Source organism: Sapajus apella, unplaced genomic scaffold, assembly GCF_009761245.1.
Source record: "Sapajus apella isolate SASKATOON/1434 unplaced genomic scaffold, GSC_monkey_1.0 scaffold46, whole genome shotgun sequence".
Classification (NCBI taxonomy): Eukaryota; Metazoa; Chordata; class Mammalia; order Primates; family Cebidae; genus Sapajus; species Sapajus apella.
This window is the reverse complement of record NW_022436986.1, coordinates 1758448-1778241: the sequence shown is the minus strand read 5'-3', so window position 1 is coordinate 1778241 and position 19794 is coordinate 1758448. Positions and strand designations below refer to the sequence as shown.

The 19794-nt window shown below is 40.4% G+C and overlaps 1 protein-coding gene across 6 annotated transcripts in view; it reads left to right on the top strand.

Moving 5' to 3' along the window:
• Positions 1-19794, top strand: part of RNF38 (ring finger protein 38) — a 133857-nt gene that overhangs the window by 37350 nt on the left and 76713 nt on the right. For all 6 annotated transcript variants that reach the window (XM_032240063.1, XM_032240062.1, XM_032240065.1 and 3 more), the window contains exon 2: positions 18039-18109. Coding sequence is in view for 1 of the 6 variants with exons in the window: in XM_032240074.1 (XP_032095965.1) it covers positions 18093-18109 (17 nt within the window). In the remaining 5 variants the exon portion in view is untranslated. The remainder of the gene's footprint in view (positions 1-18038; positions 18110-19794) is intronic.

The following is a 19794-nucleotide window of genomic DNA, read 5'->3' as shown; positions in this document are numbered from 1 at the left end:
AATTTTGAAACTTGAATAGGTATAGTGAAGTTAGGAAACATTCAATAAGTTTTTTATTTTGAGCTTTGATTTTAAAATCGTTCCCTGAAATTATTTGTTTGCAGTTTGCATGAGTTTAGTTATTATAGATTTTTTGGGGGAATTAAAACTTGTAGAAGTTTATAGTTATGTATCTAGGTGGTTTTGAATTAGAATTTACTTTTCTAATTCTTGGAGAAAGCACTAGAGGTTTCCTGCCTTTCCTTCCAATTTTGGGCAGCTATGATACTCTCTTGCCACCTGGTGGCAGCATATCATAGTTTAAAAGTTATTAAGTCTTTTGAGAATATAATTCTTTTTTTATTTGAAAAGTTTTGTGTTTGTTGCCCATGCAATGGTAAGATCTTGGTGCACTGCAACCTTCAACTCCTGAGTTCAAGTGATTCTCCTGCCTCAGCCTCCTGAGTAGCTGGGATTACAGGCACGAGCCACCATGCCCAGCTAATTTTTTATATTTTTAGTAGAGACTAGGTTTCACCATGTTGACCAGGATGGTCTCGATCTCTTGACCTCGTGATCCACCCGCCTCGGCCCCCCAAAGTGCTGGGATTACAGGCTTGAGCCACCGCGCCCGGCCTCTTACTTATATTCTACCACAATAAAAATTACGAAAAAAAGGGACAGCCTCATGACAATATAAGATAGTATATAAATACGTGAGGGTATTCAGTAGTGCAGTTCTTGGTGAACAGAACCAATGTTTATCGATAGTGTCTGTTTTCTAGGGAGAAAGACCTAGACCAGCTTTTAAATCAGTGAGCTTCCAAAATTACATCAAATAGCAGAACTATGAAAAATAAAACATGATATTGGTACTCCTGAGTGAGGTGTTCCAGTATCCTGAGTGAGGAGTACAGAAAGCTTCCTCCACCCAGTTATGCAACTTCCCCTGCTCCTACTTCATTATAGGACCTGCAGATAGATGTTTTTGTTTGTTTAAGAGATAGGGTCTCACTCTGTCACCCAGGCTGGAGTGCATGGCACAATCACTGCTCATTTCAACCTCAGACTCCTGGGCCCAAGCAGTCCTCCTGCCTCAGCCTCCCAAATATCTAGGATTACAGTTATGTGCTACCATACCCGGCTCGCTATTTTTTGTGGAAATGAGGTCCTGTTGTGTTACTGAGGCTGGTGTAAAATGGTTGGCCTCAAGAGATCTTCCTGCCTAAGCCTCCCAAATGTTTTAAACCATGGCAAGTCTCTGAGTAGTTCCTGTGTAAATAGTGATACAGAAAAGATAATTCTACCAAAAAGCCGTTGTTAATAAGAGAAGTATTTATAGAGGAGATCTAGGTATCAATTGCATGTTTTAACTGGTTTATTGTTTGGGTCTATTTCAACCTGTGATAACATACTTAGAATTTATCTGGGGGGTGGGACAGGCACTTTCTGGAGAACTTTGCAAAGTATAAGAAAGCATGCTTAGTGTTCTAGATGTCCTGAGTTTCAGAGCTGGAAGGCACCTGACATTATCTAGTTCAGCCTTTTCATTTTAAAGGTGTAAAAACTGAGTTGCGGAGAGATTGACTTGAATAATGTCACACAACTAGTCAGTTATTGATAGGCCTGACTATTTGTACTATACCACCACTACTTTATCGCAAAGATTTATTATTAAAAAGAAAACAACAGCTCTATGCATGTGTCTAAGGACAGGACTAGTATGTGTTGTTTGTTTTTTCCCTTGTTTTCTTTTTCCTGATGGTAATTGTGAGGTTCGTTTTTCAATGTCAATGTCCAGTAACCAGAAAATTAAGACAGCTAGAACATGCAGTTTTGAGAAGTTTGGTTAAGATTCTGCTATATTTGATCATTTACATTTGCGCTTGCCTAATACTTGGATATAGTTTATCACAATGAATACAAATATAGTAGCTGCGGGGATATGGTTGGTTTGGGGTGGTAGATTGCTGGCCTTGACCTTAAGAAGACTCATTCTGTCCTCACTCTGTCATTAACGTTCTGTGTACCTTGGGATAAGTCACTTCCCCTGTTGTGCTTGGTGTAAAATTGTAGCTGTTGATGTGATGAGCTTTATTTATTTAGTGACAGATTTTCACTCTGTTGCCCGGGCTGGAGTGCAGTGGCGTGATCTCAGCTCACTGCAGCTTCCGCCTCCTAGGTTCAAGCGATTCTCCTGTCTCAGCCTCACCAGTAGCTGGGACTACAGGCACCTGCTGCCACGCCTGACTAATTTTTCTAATTTTAGTAGAGATGCGGTTTCACCATATTGGCTAGGCTGGTCTCAAACTCCTGACTTTGTGATCTGCCCACCTTGACCTCCCAAAGTGCTGGGATTAGAGGCATGAGCCACCATGCCCTGCCTGAATGCATTTTTATTTAGACCTGTTAATAGTTAATTTTTCCCAGTGTTAAATAAAATCTCAAGCTTCCTCTTGGTTTGGAAGCAAAGGTCATTGAGTTTGAGAGAAAGAAAATAGTAGTTGGCCATTCTTCCTGTGTTTACATTTCTGTTACATACTCAATTGTTATTTATTTATTTTTTGTTTAATTTTTAAATTTTTTTCCCTCTCCCGTGCCATCAATTATTATTTTTAATACTATACCAAGTATTGTAAGACAGCTGAAGAGTTCATATTATATTAAAATGCATATTTTCTTTTTCTGGTTTTTTTTTTTTTTTTTTTTTTTTTTTGAGACAGAGTCACTCTCGCCACGATGGAGTGCAGTGGTAGGATCTTGGCTCACTCTAGCCTCTGCCTCCTGGATTCAAGTGATTCTCCTGTCTCAGCTTCCTGAGTAGGTGGGACTACAGGCGCCTGCCACCACACCCATCTAATTTTTGTCTTTTTAGTAGAGATGGGGTTTCGCCATGTTGGCCAGGATGGTCTCAATCTCTTGACTTTGTGATCCGCCCGCCTCAGCCTCCCAAAGTGCTGGGGTTACAGGCGTGAGCCACTGTGCCTGGCCCAAAAATGCATATTTTCATTAGGCTTCTTTGGTGGCTTCTTTCTTTCCTTAGTACCTGTTTTAGCAGGTTGGTTGTTACTAATCATTTACTAGTTTTATCGGATGCCTACACATTTAGGGTTGGAGGTGTGCAGCTATTTCCTACTAATTTGGCATCCTTCGTAGTGACAGCAGAATTTTAGTTAGAAATTTGTCTCCTGAATTTATTACAAATAAATTTGTATCATGGCTTTCCATTCAGGACTGTTTAATAGCTGTGGTGTGCCCAGCACTGTCCTAGGGTTTTTATCAATTCATGTAAGTCATGGCTTCTTCTCTCAAGCAACTTTTGGTCTAGAAGGAGAAGCAAAGCAAATGTGATGTGTTGTGACAGATGTATGCAGAGGTCTGTGGAAATACAGGAGGAGTCATCTAAATTGGGCTGTTAACATCACAGGGATGAGACTTCTTACTCAAAATTTTTAGCCACTTAATCACAAGCACTTAATCGAATTTAAACTTTTCTTTTTTTTTTGAGACAGAGTTTTGCCCCGTCGCCCAGGCTGGAGTGCAGTGGCATGATCTTGACTCACTGCAACCTCTGCCTCCTGATTCAAGCAATTCTTCTGCCTCAGCCTCCCATGTAGCTGGCATTACAGGCACGTGCCACCATGCCTGGCTGACTTCTGTATTTTTAGTAGAGACGGAATTTCATTATGTTGCCCAGGCTGACCTGGAGCTCCTGACCTCATGATTTGTGTCTCAGCCTCCCAAAGTGCCTGGCCCAATGTGTATTTAGACAATATACAGTTTTTAGATTTAATTTGTATTTTAATACAAAGACATAAACAGTTGTTTCCAAACCATTCCCTTGTCCCAAATTTTCTTGTGCAAGAAGCACAAGGGAGAAAAAGGCATCTCGTGTAAACTATCGTACTGAATTTCTGTTGTCCTCAATTCTTAGAAATTGTTGGGAGAATCCTTGGTGTTTATATGAGTGCTTCATATTAACTAGTTCCCCTCAAACTCCAGGAACAGAAACTAACGCTCCATGTAATACAAATCAGTGTAACATTTTGCCAGAGTTTGTACTTGGGGGGTAGAATTCTTAGCAGAGGCTGCTGGCATAGTTAGCACTTGGACAGGGCTAACTCACTGGAAAACTGCCTGACAGGATCAGAGGCTCTGTTGTGCTCGTGGACCTGAGAGTTTGTAGCACATTACAAAGCTTGGTGGACTTTCCTATGTAAGAGCCAAAACCTTGTTTAAGAAGAAAGATGGAAGACAAGGACTAGATTCAAGCAGAATGCACGTGGGAGAACAACTTGGGGACTAAGTGCTGCACTATGTGGGTAGAGCTCTGAAGTTCCATATCAGGGTGAATCATCTGAGCTTGATAGTTGAAAGAAGAAGAATCTGAATACATTTTTCCCTAGGCCTGTCATTCCAGGTGACATGTTAAAAGTTGTGGGTTGATTTGTAAAGAAAAGTGTTAACTGATAGCGTTATGGTGTATTGTGACACTTGAGATCAGCTGGCAATCTGAAGTAGTAGATTGAAAAACTGGATTAAGGAGTTGTAGGCTGACTTTCAGAGAGCCACATGCCTCCTTTAGGAGAGTCTTTTACCAGCTAGTTCTCTCTTATCTTCACCATCCTCAGGTGTTTCTGGCTTGTGATTTGATTCTCCCGTCTTAGCATGGACTATTTGCTTGTACTCCCTCTCATCGCAACTCCAGTGAATTCATAAGCATCTCTATACCGGTGTGGGTTCCATTGCTTTCATACATATGGTGACCAGTTATCCAAACTCAAATTGTGTAGAAGGTCCGATGAAGGAATTTATTTGTAAAATTATTGATATGAAAATGCAACAAATAATTATGTAATTAATAACCATTATTGAAAAAAATTACACGAAATCAGATTGTCTCAAAATTGGGGGCACATGGCCACAAAATCTACTTTGTGTGTCTCTTGTCTTTTTCCGTACCATGTTCAACCTCTCTGCTATGTTTAAATTTTCCCAGAAAGCATTTCATGATCAACTTCGTTCTACCTGGATTTTTTTTTCTGTTTTTGGTTCCAGGACTTGCTATTTATTGCTGATAGGTGTACGTGTGTGCCCTGTCTGTCATTCTAGGATGGAAGCATCATGTCACAACAGGCTGTCCCATCACAAGACAGGGTAAAGTGGTTTACCCTTGTGGATGCTGAACACTAGTGGGGCACCAGGTGTTCTGGGTCCCCTAGGATAGTCCAGGAAATTTGAGCCTTTGAAGTCTATGCAGGATTTGCTTGGGTCTGTGGGATAATGGATTAACCAGAATCTCTGGTGATCACTAATGGCTCTCAGAAAAAGGAGAGTGGCTATTGAAGCTACAGCATAAAACTATTTAAAAATTTCAGGTTACTAAAGAGCACTAATGGCATTTTATTTGGGGGTTGTAGTATTACCTTATTTATTCATATTTTATCCTTTAGCTTTTTAAACTGTTTTTTTTTTTTTTTTTTTTTTTTTTTTTCCCTCTCTGAAAATCTTTTTTTTTTTTTTTTTTTTTTTGGAGAAAGGGTTTTCACTCCCATCATCCAGGTTGGAGTGCAGTGGTACGATATCAGCTCACTGCAACCTCTGCCTCCTGGATTCAAGTGATTCTTCCGCCTCAGCCTCCCAGGTAGCTGGGACTGCAGGTGTGCACCACCACACCTGGCTAATTTTTATACTTTTATTAGAAACAGGGTTTTAGTTTGTTGGTCAGGCTGGTCTCAAACTCCTGACCTCAAATGATCTGCCCACTTTGACTTCCCAAAGTGCTGGGATTACAGGCATGAGCCACCACACCTGGCCTTTGCCTTGATTTTTAATTGGACTTCGTGTTTATCACTTCTTTTTTCTTCAGCATTTAAGTTCCAGGGTACAGTGCAGGATATGCAGGTTTGTTACATAGATAAACGTGTGACATGGTGGTTTCCTGCACAGATGAACTCATCACCTTGGTATTAAGCCCAGCATCCATTAGCTATTCTTCCTGATGCTCTCCCTTCCCCACCCCGTCCCCCACCTCCAACCCCCATCTTTTTCTTGAAACCCTTTGCCTTTGGTTTCAGTGAACTGTTCTATCCTGGTCATTCACTATCCTTTTTTAGTTATTTTTTTTCAGATGCTTTTGTGGCTTTTCCTTTGTCTGTTCATGCCCTAAATCAAGAATGGCTGACTGTCACATCTTATTTCCAGATGTTTTATTTGGCTCCCAGAGTGTTTTGAAAACATTATTGTAGTTGTTAACAATACAAATATTTAAAATCTGAATGTATGGCTTTTTTGGGGGAAAAAAACACCTGGCTGCACTTGAGTGGCCATTTTCTTATGACAGTGATCATTAAAGCTGCTCTTCTGGGAGAGGAACGTGCTTGCTCCAGCCTGCTTGGTTTTATCTAGTGAGTTCGCTCATTCATTAGCCAAAAGTTAACTGTAGTTAATTTTGTCTCTGAACATTTCAGTTTGCAACACCTGTCTTCTGTGTGTATTCACCGGGTTCTTATCCGTAACCTCCTGTTTTCTCTCCATTTGCTCTCCCTGAGCACCTCTGTTACCATCAGTCATGGAAACTAGATGGATGAGCCTGTTTACCTTAATCCTAAGTATTTTTTTTTAGTTCAGTGGTTATATGATTATATCCACTTTTCAGTGTTTAACTTAATTTCTTTTTTGCATTCTAATTACATTCTTTTTGTTGATTTCTGGTCTCTATGGTTTGATGGCTTGAAATAATTTTCCAGCACTGTTTGTTGGTTAAGGCTTTATCTGCTTGTAGTGATTCCTAATTGTCATTTGAGTCTTCTGTGTCCCAGCAACTGAGTGGTTGTTGCATTGTAACATATAAATAATATAAAGATAGAATTGCCTTGTTTTTCCTTTTTAATGTAAATATATAGCATTGACATTTTTCTCACTCTGGAACTTTTATACCATTGTTTAATAACCTTGTGTGAAAATTGGTCTTTGAGGTTTATGCTGTTTTTCCCTGTAACCCCTTTTGCTGTCATCTAAAGCTCTAGGCACAGACATTTTTCTCATCTGGCACCCCTCAATTCATCAGAGATTTTATTGTCTGGCTCACAGTGTTGTTTTCCCCACTCTGAGTCTTGCCATCGCTATGCCTGCAGACAATCCATTTGATATTTCACTCTCTAGGAGCTTAAAATCTATGTGGAGATAACAAACATAATAAAAATAGTATGATACTTAAAAATAATGTTTTAAGGCATCCATAGAATGGCATAAGCCTGTGTTTGAAACAAAGCTGTAATTGGGGGATGAACACCTTTTTTTTCCTAGGTTTGTGTTTCCATGTCAAAGGACATCACTATGTAATTCCCTTGGCCTCTCTTTGCCCAAGGGAGGACTGACTAATCTCATTGAAGAATTTGGGCGAGGAATTGGGCAGGGCTTAACCCAGTGCCTTTCCTGAGGAGCCAGCCACTTGTAGCCTATTCTTGGAAGCTGCAAGTTTTTTGGAAACAGATTTCCATGTGGATAGACCTATGGTTTTCCAATTGGTACTTTTATTGGGTGAGCAAATTAGCTCAATTCCAGAATGCAATTTTGAGAAACCCATTGTGTCTTTGTCTTTTATTTTAAAAATACAAGCTTTATAATAAAGTCCAGAGTTTGGTCACCATCTATTTGATTTTTTTTTTTTTTTGTCACATTTCTCACTTATTCCAGAAATGAGTGGATAGGTGGATGGAGGGAAGGAATTTTATTTAATGAACTCCCAAACCCCAATAGTAGTCATTGCTGAAAATTTATAGGAGAGATGATACCTAGCTTTCAAAAAAGCTAGATGCTTTTTTGAAGTTTGAGCTGGATATTGAGGGATGGCAGAATTGAGGTAGAGTTTTAAAGATGGGTTGAATGGTATGAAAGCATTCGGTCAGATTATGCTGAGTTCAAAGAACAGGAAGTTGATAGCCAGTTTGAGCTAGGGCTTTGGCAAGAGTTGGTATTGATGAGATGAGGAAGGTTGGAATGCCTGATGGACAAATTTGACTTTTTTCCCCCCGATAAGTAGGAGAAAGCTATTGATGGTTCCTATGTATGAGAATGACAAGGTTAAAGTGATGTATTTGGAAAGAGTTATCATTAGTGTCTAAGAATAGGCTAATATTTGGTGATAATAGGTTTATGATCTAATGTTCACTGTAAATCAGTTTGGAAGTACAAATGCCTTAATGTACTAGAAAATAACCTTTCTTAGAAGTTGTCATTCCTTAAATAGCTGTGATTTCTTTGAACAGAAGGTCACTTCCCAGGCTAATTTAGATGGACTTGAAGTTATCATTGAGTATTAGTGTTAACTTCCCAAAGCAAACCTTTTTGAAAGAAGGTACAAGTTGTTGCTGTTTTTGTTCTTGAGGAGTATATATAAGAATACATTATAGGCTGGGCGTGGTGGCTCACGCCTGTAATCCAAGCACTTTGGAGGCCAAGGTGGGCGGATCACCTGAGGTTGGGAGTTCAAGACCAGCCTGACCAACACGGTGAAACCTCGTCTTCAAAAAAAAAAAAAAAAAAAAAAAGAATGCATCTTAGACCTTTTGTAATGTTTGGTGAAATAAAATGAGAGAAAACAGTTTTGGAATCTATCATAGGTGATATAATCAGTATTTTAAAAGATTTGGTAATTTAGTAACCCTAAACAGGTAAAAAGCCTGCAAAATGAAATTATGTAAATTTTATCTTTCACTTCCCAGGCTAATTTAGATGGACTTGAATTTATCATAGAGCTTCCCAGGCTAATTTAGATGGACTTGAATTTATCATAGAGCATTAGGATTAACTTCCTAAAGCAAGCCTTTTTGAAAGAGGTATACAAGTTGTTGCTGTTCTTGAGATGGAGTTTTGCTCTTGTTGCCCAGGCTGGAGTGCAATGGCGCAATCTCAGCTCACTCCAACCTCCACCTCCTGAGTTCAAGCAATTCTCCTACCTCAGCCTACCGAGTAGCTGGAATTACAGGCATCTGCCACCATGCCCAGCTAACTTTTTGTATTTTTAGTAGAGACAGGGTTTCTCCACGTTGGTCAGACTGGCTCGAACTCCTGACTTCAGGTAATCCATACACCTTGGCCTCCCAAAGTGCTGGGATTACAGGCTTGGGCCACCGAACCTGGCCTGTTGTTATTTTTAATTGAGGATTATGTATGTGAATGCATCTTAAACCTTTTGTAGTGTTTGGTGAAATAAAATGAGAGGAAAAAAACAGTTTTGGAAACCATCTTAGGTGATATAATCAGTATTTTAAAAGATTTGGGCTGGGTGCAGTGGCTCATGCCTTAAATCCCATCACTTTGGGAGACTGAGGCAGGTGCATCAAGAGGCCAGGAGTTCAAGACCAGCCTGGCTAAGATGGTGAAACCCCATCTCTACTAAAAACACAAAACTTATCTGGGCACAGTGGCAGGAGCCTGTAATCCCAGCTACTTGGGAGGCTGAGGCAGGAGAATTGCTTGAACCAGGGTGGCAGAGGTTGCAGTGAGCCTGAGATCAAGCCACTGTACCTCAGCCTGGGTGACAGAGTGAGACTGCATCTCAAATAAAAAAAAAATTGGTAATTTAGTCCTGGAACAGGTAAAAACCCTGTGAAATGAAATTATGTAAATTTTATCTTTCACTTGGCTGACATTCATAGAGCGTTTGTGTTGCATATAAATAGTTGAGGTCTGCTCCATCTCTGTCCTGATACAAAAAAAAAAGGAAAAAATAAATAGATAGTTGAGGTCATGATAGGTATCTGCCAGGTTGGACAAAGGCCTTTTTGTAACCTTAGCGGTACATTACAAAGTAGAAAAGGGTGTCCTTTTTCCGTTGAGCTTTTTCTTTCTCATCTTTTCTTCTATCACCCTTTTTCCTATCAGTACTTTACTCTCCCACTTCATAGTCACTATTGGGGTTAAAGAAGCCATGCTCAACTTAGCCTTGGCTATATTAGATTGGTTTGCAGGTGGAGTAAAAAATGTGCCCGCCCATGGAGTTTTCAAGACTGTCAGACCATGAGGCACTTGGTGGAGGGAGAAAAATGTTGCATAGGAAGGTTAAAAATTTATCTGAGGCTGGGCAGAGTGGCTCACACCCGTAATCCCGGCACTCTGGGAGGCCGAGGCAGGCAGATCATCTGTCAGGAGCTTGAGACCAGCCTGACCAACATGGAGAAGCCCCATCTCTATTAAAAATACAAAATTAGTCAGGCATGGTAGTGCATGCCTGTAGTCCCAGCTAACTGGGAGGCTGAGGCAGGAGAATCTCTTGAACCTGGGAGGTGGAGGTTACAGTGAGCTGAGATTGCATCATTGCACTCCAGCCTGGGCAGCAAAATGAAACTCCGTCTAAAAACATACCTGAGATTATGTAAGTTCCTTGTATGAATAATTTTCATTTTAATTACACAACCAATGCTTTTTTCCTTTTGTTATTAATTTTTAATTTTGCAAATTGTGCTTAATATTGTAGAAGATGCAAACAATACAAAATAGATCAATGTGTCCACAGTTTTGTCCATCCCTCCCTCCCCCCCTGCCTCCTTCCCGTCCCTCCCTCCCTCCCTCTCTCTCTCTCTCTCTCCCCCCCTTCCCCTCCTCTCCCCTCCCCACCCCTCCCCTCCCACTCTTGCTCTGTCACCCAGGCTGGAGTGCAGTGGTGCGATCTCGGCTCACGGCAACTTCTGCCTCTCAGTTTCAAGCAGTTCTCCTGCCTCAGCCTCCTGAGTAGCTTAAACTACAGCTAACTACATGCCTGGCTAATTTTTTTTTTTTTTTAATTTTTAGTAGAGATGGAGTTTCACCATGTTGGTCAGGCTGGTCTCGAACTCCTGACTTCGTGTTCCGCCCGCCTTGGCCTCCCACAAAGTACTGGGATTATAGGCATGAGCCACTGTGCCTGGCCTATTGTCCTTTACAAGGATAATTACTGTGAGCAGATTGTGTATGTTTCCAGTCTCTATATATTTGGATAAACAGGGCCTCAGTATATTTATTATTCTGCAACTTGTATTTTTTTCCACTTAATAATATATTTTGGTAGCTTTTCCATGTCAGTAACGGTTTCTTTTCTTTTTTTTTTTTGGAGACAGAGTTTTGCTTTGTTGCCCAGGCTGGAGTGCAATGGCACAATCTCTGCTCACCAAAACCTCCGCCTCCCAGGTTCAAGCAATTCTCCTGCCTCAACCTCTCAAGTAACTGGGAATACAGGCACCCACCACCATGCCCAGCTAATTTTGTATTTTTAGTAGAGATGGGGTTATGCCATGTTGGGCAGGCTGGTCTCGAACTGACCTCAGGTGATCTGCCCATCTCAGCCTCCCAGCGTGCTGGGATTATAGGCATGAGCCACCGTGCTTGGCCAACTTTTTCTTTTTTTGAGACAGAGTCTCACTCTGTCGCCCAGGCTTTAGTGTAGTGGTGTGATCTCAGTTCATTGCAACCTCTGCCTCCTGGGTTTGTGATTCTCCTGCTTCAGCCTCCCAAGTGCCTGGGACTACAGACACATGCCACTACCCCGGGCTAATTTTTGTGTTTTTAGTAGAGGTAGGGTTTCACCATGTTGACCAGGCTGGTCTCAAACTCCTGACCTTAAGTGATCTGTCCACCTTGGCTTCCCAAAGTGCTGGGATTACAGGTGTGAACCACCGTGCCCCACCCCTGTCAGTAACTTTAAGGCAGGCGGTGTAATAATTAGTATATAGATATCAGTGGATACCAATAAAATTTTCTCAGTTACAAATTACGCCAGACAATTTGTGGTGATTTAGAGAAAGGAGATTGTAGCCGGGCACGGTGGCTCACACCTGTAATCCTAGCACTTTGGGAGACTGAGGTGGGTGGATCACCTGAGGTTGGGAGTTCAAGACCAGTCTGGCCATCATGGTGAAACCTCATCTTTTAAAAAAAAAAAAAAAGGAAAAAAAAGAAAAGAGAAAGGAGATTGGTTGGTACTGTTAGCATTTTTAAGTTGTTGTTGTTGTTGTTTTTTGAGATAGAGTCTCACTCTGCCTCTTAGGCTGGAGTGCAGTGGTATGGTTTCAGCTCACTACAGCCACCGCCTCCCAGGTTCAAGCAATTCTCTGGTAGCTGGGACTACAGGTGTGTGCCACCATGCCCGGCTAATTTTTGTATTTTTAGTAGAGATGGGGTTTTGCCATGTTGGTCAGGCTAGTCTTGCACTCTTGACCTCTAGGGATCCTCCCACCTCAGCTTCCCAAAGTGCTGGGATTACAAACCTGAGCCACTGTACCTGGCTATTTTCTATTGATAAAAGAATAATCACTTATTAACCCTTTTTTTGTGTCACGGTGCTGTGTTCTTTACATCTTAGACGCTTCGCAACAACCTCGTGTCATAAGTGTCATACCTCTTTGCAGGTAAGGAAAAAAAACGAGGGTCACTTGTTCAAGATCTAAGGTCTCACAGCTCATGAATGGAAGGATAAGGATTAAGACTCTAGCTTGTCTTACTGCAAAATCCTTTTCTTTTTCACATCTCACAGCTAGGCCTAAATATACTATTAGGAAGTAAAATGTTTTCCTTGCCAGTGATGTTGTTAGAATTGGCTTGAATAGAATTTTCATATTCTCTCTTAAAAATCACTTCTTGTGATGTTAGAATTAGCTGGAATATAATTTTTGTGTTCTATTTCAAAAAATCACTTCTTGTTTATTTGAATTCTATAGTCCCCTCCCTTCCCCCCCCCATTGCTTTTCATGCATAGCTCTGTTCTGCATAGATTTGAAGTAAGATAATATGAGATGGCCCCTGAGGCTTATTTTAACCTTTTCTAGTTCGTGAGAGTAGAGAGTACTTAATATAACTGTGTGTGTAGCAGTACTCCAGGCTGAGAGAAATCTCGGATAATAGTTCTTAAGCTCTAATGTCCATGTTGTAAAATTTTTTGCCCCATGTATTGTTTGCCTTCTTTAGGCCTCTGGCTCTTTAAGGCAGTGAGAGGAGAGAGGACATCTTTTTCCAAGCAGGGGAAGATGTTAAGTCTCTTACCTCTTAAGCTAGGTGAGAGGGAGATTATTTCTTCCAGTTAGAAATAGCATTGTCATCCCACTCCCTCTTTAGCTTCGTATAAGTAAGTGCCTGAGAGTGCTAACCTATCTAGGTCTTTCATTCAGCACTGTGAAAGCTTTGCTATTGCAGACAAAAACACTGAATGTACTGAAACTCTTGCTGCTTGTAAGTGTGTGTTGGGATGAGGTATGGAGGGAGGAATCTTGAATATTTTAGGGCAGGGTTGTCCAATCATTTGGCTTCCCTGGGCCACATTGGAAGAAGAATTGTCTTGGGGCACACATAAAACATGCTAACGCTAACGATAGCTGATAAGTTAAAAAAAAAAAAAAAAATCGCAAAAAAAAAAGTCTCCCAATGTTTTAAGAAAGTTTACGAATTTGTGTTGGGCTGCATTCAAAGCCTTGCTGGGCCTAATGCGGCCCGTGGCCGTAGGTTGGACAAGCTTGTTTTAGAGTATTGGATCTACAATTTGACTGAATTAATTTGAAGGTCTGATAAAAAGCAACACCTTTGGCTGGACACGGTGGCTCACACCTGTAATCCCAGCACTTTGGGAAACGACGGGATGATCTCTTGAGCCCAGGAGTTGGAGACCAGCCTGGGCAACATAGGGAGACCCCATCTCTGCAAAAAATAAAAAATTAGCTGAGCCTGGTAGCACACACTTGTAGTCCCAGCTACTCAAGAGGCTAAGGCTGGAAGATTGATTGAGCCCAGGAGGTTAAGGTTGCAGTCGGCTGTGATTGTGCCACTGCATTCCAGCCTGGGTTACAGAGTAAGACTCAGTGTCAAACCTGACCTCTCTCCTGGCTGGAGAGACAGATGTGTAACCACCTCCTCTTCCCCCTCAAAAAATGAAGGTGATATGGCTGGGTGCAGTGGCTCACACCTGTAATCCCAGCACTTTGGGAGACCGAGGCAGGCGGGTCACCTGAAGTCAGGAGTTTGAGACCAGCCTGACCAACATGGAGAAACCCTGTCTCTACTTAAAATACAAAATTAGCCAGGCGTGGTGGTGCATGCCTGTAATCCCAGCTACTGGGGAGGCTGGGTCGGGAGAATTGCTTGATCCTGGGAGGCGGAGGTTGCAGCGAGCCATTATTGTGCCATTGCACTTCAGCTTGGGCAACAAGAGCAAAACTCTGTTTCAAAAAAAAGGGAATAGAAGGTGATGAAACAGTTCTAGCAAAAAAAAAAAAATTAAGGATTTAGGGAATGTCTCACAGGCAAATCACAGCCTTGATGTGAATAGAAGTGTTCATTATAGTACCATTTCTTGAATTGCTGTGTGCCAGGCACTGTGCTGTGAGCTTTTTCATACATCTAACTTTAATATCTCTCAGAACAGATCTATGAATTAACTATATGTAAGTAGATAGATAATGTTATTCTTATTTTTTAGAGGAGGAAGGCATATAATTTGTTAAGTGACTTGCCTAAGTTCACATAGTCTGTAAATTCCTGAATTGTATTGAAGTCTGACTCCAAAGTTCATTCTACTCAAAAAATGCCAGAGAAACTGTAATATATTGCTGGTAGAATTTTAAATGATTCAGTCAGTTTGGAAAACAGTTTGGCATTTCAAAAAGTTGAATAAAGAGATCGAATGACCCAGCAAGAAGAATGAAGATAAACGTTCACACAAAAACTTGTAAATGGATGTCAAAACAGCATTAGTCATAATATCCCAAAGTGAAACAAAATGTGTTATATCCATATACTGGAATATTATTTAGTCATAGAAAGGAATGAATTGGTACACACTTCAATGTGGATGAACCTTGCAAACATTCTGGTAGGTGAATGAATCCGATTGCAAAGACCACGTTTTATGATTTTGTTTATATGAAATGTCCAGAATAGGCAGATACACAGAAATTGAAGTAGTGAATTGGTACACGCTTCAATGTGGATGAACCTTGCAAACATTATGGTAGGTGAATGAACCTGATTACAAAGACCACATATTTTATGATTTTGTTAATATGAAATGTCCCGAATAGGCAAATACATAGAAATTGAAGTAGTGGTTGTCAGTGGTTCAGGGAATAGATAAATGTGGGTGGTGAAAATGTCCTAAAATTGTGATGATGATTGCATAGCTTTGTGAATACACTGAAAAAAAAATTGAATTGTATACTTCAAATAATAGATGAATTGTGTAACATTTAAATTATGTCTCACTAAGGTTGTCTAAAAACAAAACAAATCCGATTCTGACATAGAATTTTCTGCTCTACATATCTGGAACTATCAATAAGCACTTACTGTAATAGTAAATAAGCAGATGATCCTCACAGTCTTTTGCCTCATGTTAGTTAACATCTTCCCAACAGTAATAGTATCTTAAATTGTACTGTCTAATAGAGCCAGTAATTTGTCCTGTAAGTTTTAAGTAAGATTTCTAAAAAACAATGCAGTCTGTTCTGTTGTAAGTTCATGTAGAAAAATCTAAAAGTTTAAAACATTGAGAATAGATGAGTTAAGTAAAGCTGGGTTTTTCCAATTGGGTGATGCTTGAATCTTTGGAGCAGACTCAGAATCCTCAGCACATTTATTTGCGGCCATGCCATAAACCCTGGTATTCCAGTAGCAGTTGTAATGCAGCTAGCCTGCCAGTGATGCTGTTAAGACCCAGAGAGATCAGATTTCAGAATTGAGCTACTTCTGGAGCAAGTATTGGTTAAGGCTTAACATATTTTAATGTTCTCTATAAACTAAGACACCTAAAAATTAGTTTTGCTAGCCTGAAAGGGAAAGGGTTCTGAAAGAACAGTAAATGGGAGAACCAAAAAATTAGACTTTACTGTGTGTCTCTTTTGGACAGTCACTGCATTGACAATTACTTAAAAAAGTACAGGCAAGGTTCCTGGGGCTAGATTTCTAAAAAAGAAATCTACCTGTCACTGTTAGTATAGAATCAACAAAAATGTAGCCTTTTATTTTATTTTATTTTATTTTATTTTGGAGATGGAGTCTCATTCTTGTCGCCAGACTAGAGTGCAATGGTTCAGTCCTGGCTCAGCTGCAACTTCCACCTCCTGGGTTCAAGTGATTATCCCACCCCAGCCTCCTGAGTAGCTGGGACTACAGTCGTGCACCACCAGTCCTGGCTAAGTTTTGTAGTTTTTGGTAGAGATGGGGTTTTATCATGTTGGCCAGGCTGGTCTCCAACTCCTGAACTCAAGTGGTCAGCGCACCTTGGCCTCCCGAAGTGCTGGGATTACAGTCGTGAACCACTGCGCCTGGCCACATATTAGGTATTCTGGATAAAACATTTTGAAAAGCATGCTGTAATGCCAACAAAGGGAAATGTAACTTCTGAATGGACCTGGCCATTGCAAAGGCCTCGTCACTACACACAAAGACTTGTTACAGGTTGAGTATCTCTTATTCAAAATGCTCAGGAACAGAAATGTTTTGGATTTTGAATTTTTTCGTATTTTGGTATATTTGCATATACGTAGATAATACTTTGGGAATGGGATCCAAGTCTAAACATGAAACGATTTATGTTTCATATATACCATATGCACATAGCCTAAAGGTAATTTTATATCCTATTTTAAATAGGCTGGGCGCAGTGGCTCACACCTGTAATCCCAGCACCTTGGGAGGCTGAGGCGGGTGGATCACCTGAGGTCAGGAGTTCAAGACCAGCCTGACCAACATGGAGAAACCCTGTCTCTACTAAAAACAGAAATTAGCTGGATGTGGTGGCACATGCCTGTAATCCCAGCTACCCTGGAGACTGAGGCAGGAGAATTGATTGCACTTGGGAGGCAGAGGTTACAGTGAGCTGAGATCACAGTGCCATTGCACTCCAGCTGGGCAACAACAGCGAAACTTCGTCTCAAAACATATATATATATATATATATTTTAAATAATGTTGTGCATGAAACAAAGCTTTGGCTGTGATCTGTTATAGGAGGTCAGGTTTGGAATTTTATACTTGGTGACAGCATGTCAGAACCAAAAAGTTCCAGAGTTTGAATTTTCAGATTAGAAATGCTCAATCTGTAAGGGTATTATTTGGTGATATTTTAAGTATATTACATACTAATATGATAATTTGCTATGTGTGTTTACTGTGTTTTAGTTTCCTATTAGGAAAGGAGAAGTGGCAGGAAGTATAATCGGAAAGGTACAGAGTAGTCATACAAAGTAGTAGACCAAGTAAAGACTTTGGATTTTTAAGTGAAAGAAGAAACGAAGGTTTTCAGAGGAGTGATGACATGATCTGTCTTAACCTTTAAAAGGATAATTCTTGAAATTATCCTTTTGAAGGTTATGAAAGGATACTTTTAAAGTATGTCATTGTCCACATACTTTGTGGAGTATCCTTAGTTCCTGGTCTCCTTAATTCCACTCTTTCCCTGTGAACTTCACCTCGTTCCCAGTCTATTCTCCACAAAGTATGTGGAGATTGACATACTTTAAAAGTATCCTGGCTTGGCGCAGTGGCTCACACCTGTAATCCCAGCACTTTGGGAGGCCAAGGCGGGTGAATCACCTGAGGTCAAGAGTTCGAGACCAGCCTGGCCAACATGGCGAAACCCCATCTCTACTAAAAAAAAAAAAAATTTGCTGGATGTGGTGGCAGGCGCCTGTAATACCAGCTACTCCAAGAGGTAGAGGTTGTAGTGAGCCGAGATCATGCCTTTGAACTCCCAGCTTGGGTGACAGATCAAGACTTACTTGCTCTTACTTTGAAAGCAGACCACTCAGTCTAGTAGAAGGAAGGGGATTTAGGGGTTTGAATATCGGAGTTTAGACCTGCCACTCTCTAACTACTACTTTGTGTGGGTCAGCCTCTCTATGTTTTGTTTTCTTCTATTAAAATGCATGAATAATAATCCCCACTCTGTCTACTTACGAGTATTGTTGAGGATTAGATGAGATCATGGATATAAAAGCACTTTTAATTGGTAAAGCAGTTTAAATGTAAGGAATTTACATTTTAAATTCCTTAAAAGTAAAAGTGTCATCTTAACTTTTCCTCCCTTTTTCTTGTAGGTAGTGTTGGTGCTTCTTTTCAGTGCCAGTCCATCCATCACGACCACATTTGTCATGATGACAGTGACAAGGTGAGGTTCGTGTTGATATCTACCATGGTGAAAATGCATGCCACCCTTACATTGCTGGATTATCTTGTATAACTCTGGGCTTAGGGCAAGAAAAGTGTAATTTGGGGGACACAATGTTGAGATGCAGAGGACCTTGCTGGTTTGTGTGTCAAATTATTAGACTGCTCCAGAAAACCTAGAGATAATTCCTCAACCTGAGGTGGGTTGGACATTTGATCAACACTCTGCTTTCCTACCTATGCCTCTGTCCTTGTCATGGTGCTTCCTCTTCTGCACAGCCTGGATGGATTATCTTAATATATAAACGTGTGTTTCAAAAGTTGATAGCTAGCTCAGCAACACATGTTGGAAATATCTTGGACATTACATTTTGGTTCACTTTTGGCATTAATTGCATTAAATTATGTTTTCTTCTTATACTTTACCTTCAGGAAGATTTTTTTTGCTCTGTTTACAAAGGCCAATTTAAAAGTTAGGAATTGTCAATTAAATTTGTCTGGTTCCTACATAAGAAGTCCACTTTGGACCTGGTATCTATATATTTTAAATTCTGTCCAGACTATTGGTGGTCGTTTCATTGTGGTGTTTTTTGCTTTTGTTCTTTTTATCTCTAAAGAAACCTGGTCTCTAGGGACTTTCCAATACTCATCAGTACCCTTGATGGCCCAGCCCTTGCAGTAAATATTTCTGTGGGCTCGGCGTTTGGAACATCTGGCTGCCAATCTGGATGGACTTAAATTTAGTCTTTTTCACCATCAGTTTCCAGTGGCTTTCCTCCCATTTCCTGTGTGTTATATGTAGGAATCTGTCACTCCCTTGGTAGTTTCCAGTGCAGGCCAATCTAAGCAGTTTTTTTTTTTCCTGCTGTTTTGATCAGATCCTCCTCTCTCATTGTGTTGGAGCTAGATCAAGAAGCTGGTTGATCATTGGGATTTTCCAAATGGCTTACTTTGTTCTGTTTGTTGGTCTCTCTGTCTTTGTGAGCTTTGCTCAGATTGATTTTACTCTGTTTAGAGAGAGAGTGGTAGCTTATAGCATTCCAGAGTCTCCTTTATTATTGTACTAATCAAGAGGCATGAGTTTCACTTTTAACTTCTTTCAAAGGCAAGCCACTGAAAGAGACTTCTAGAATATGCATGTAGTTGGCTACGTAAAATTTTGTATACCACAGATTTTAGAAATGAGCATTTGAAATTAAGAGTGATGATAGAGGGAGAAGGCAAAATCATTTTAGGTTACTGTTACAAGTGATTGTCGTTCATAATTATGAAGGTGCTTTTGGGTTAAATTTTTTTTCTTTTGCTAAGTGTATTATGCTACTATCCGTTTGTTCCTTTATGGTATAGAAGCCAAACTGCCCTCCGGGTTGTCTCCAGACCTTGGATTCTAACGATAAGCTTTCTGTCTAACTTTGCCAGGTACTTCCTATCTCCCCTTAAAATGTTTTTTTTTTCTCCCTAATTTATTAATCTTTCTATAGCTGATTTTGTGCTTTAGAGACATGAGATTTTTCCAGAAATACAGGGGAAAAAAGGGAAGAGAAGTTTAAGGGAGATTATTAAGGAACAGGAGATCAGCAGATTAAAGAACTATCTGAAACTACTCACCTTTCTTCTTATCTACCATGTATATACTGATTATTTCCTAAGTGGAAATGGAGAAACTGGATTTGGCTCTCTTGACTG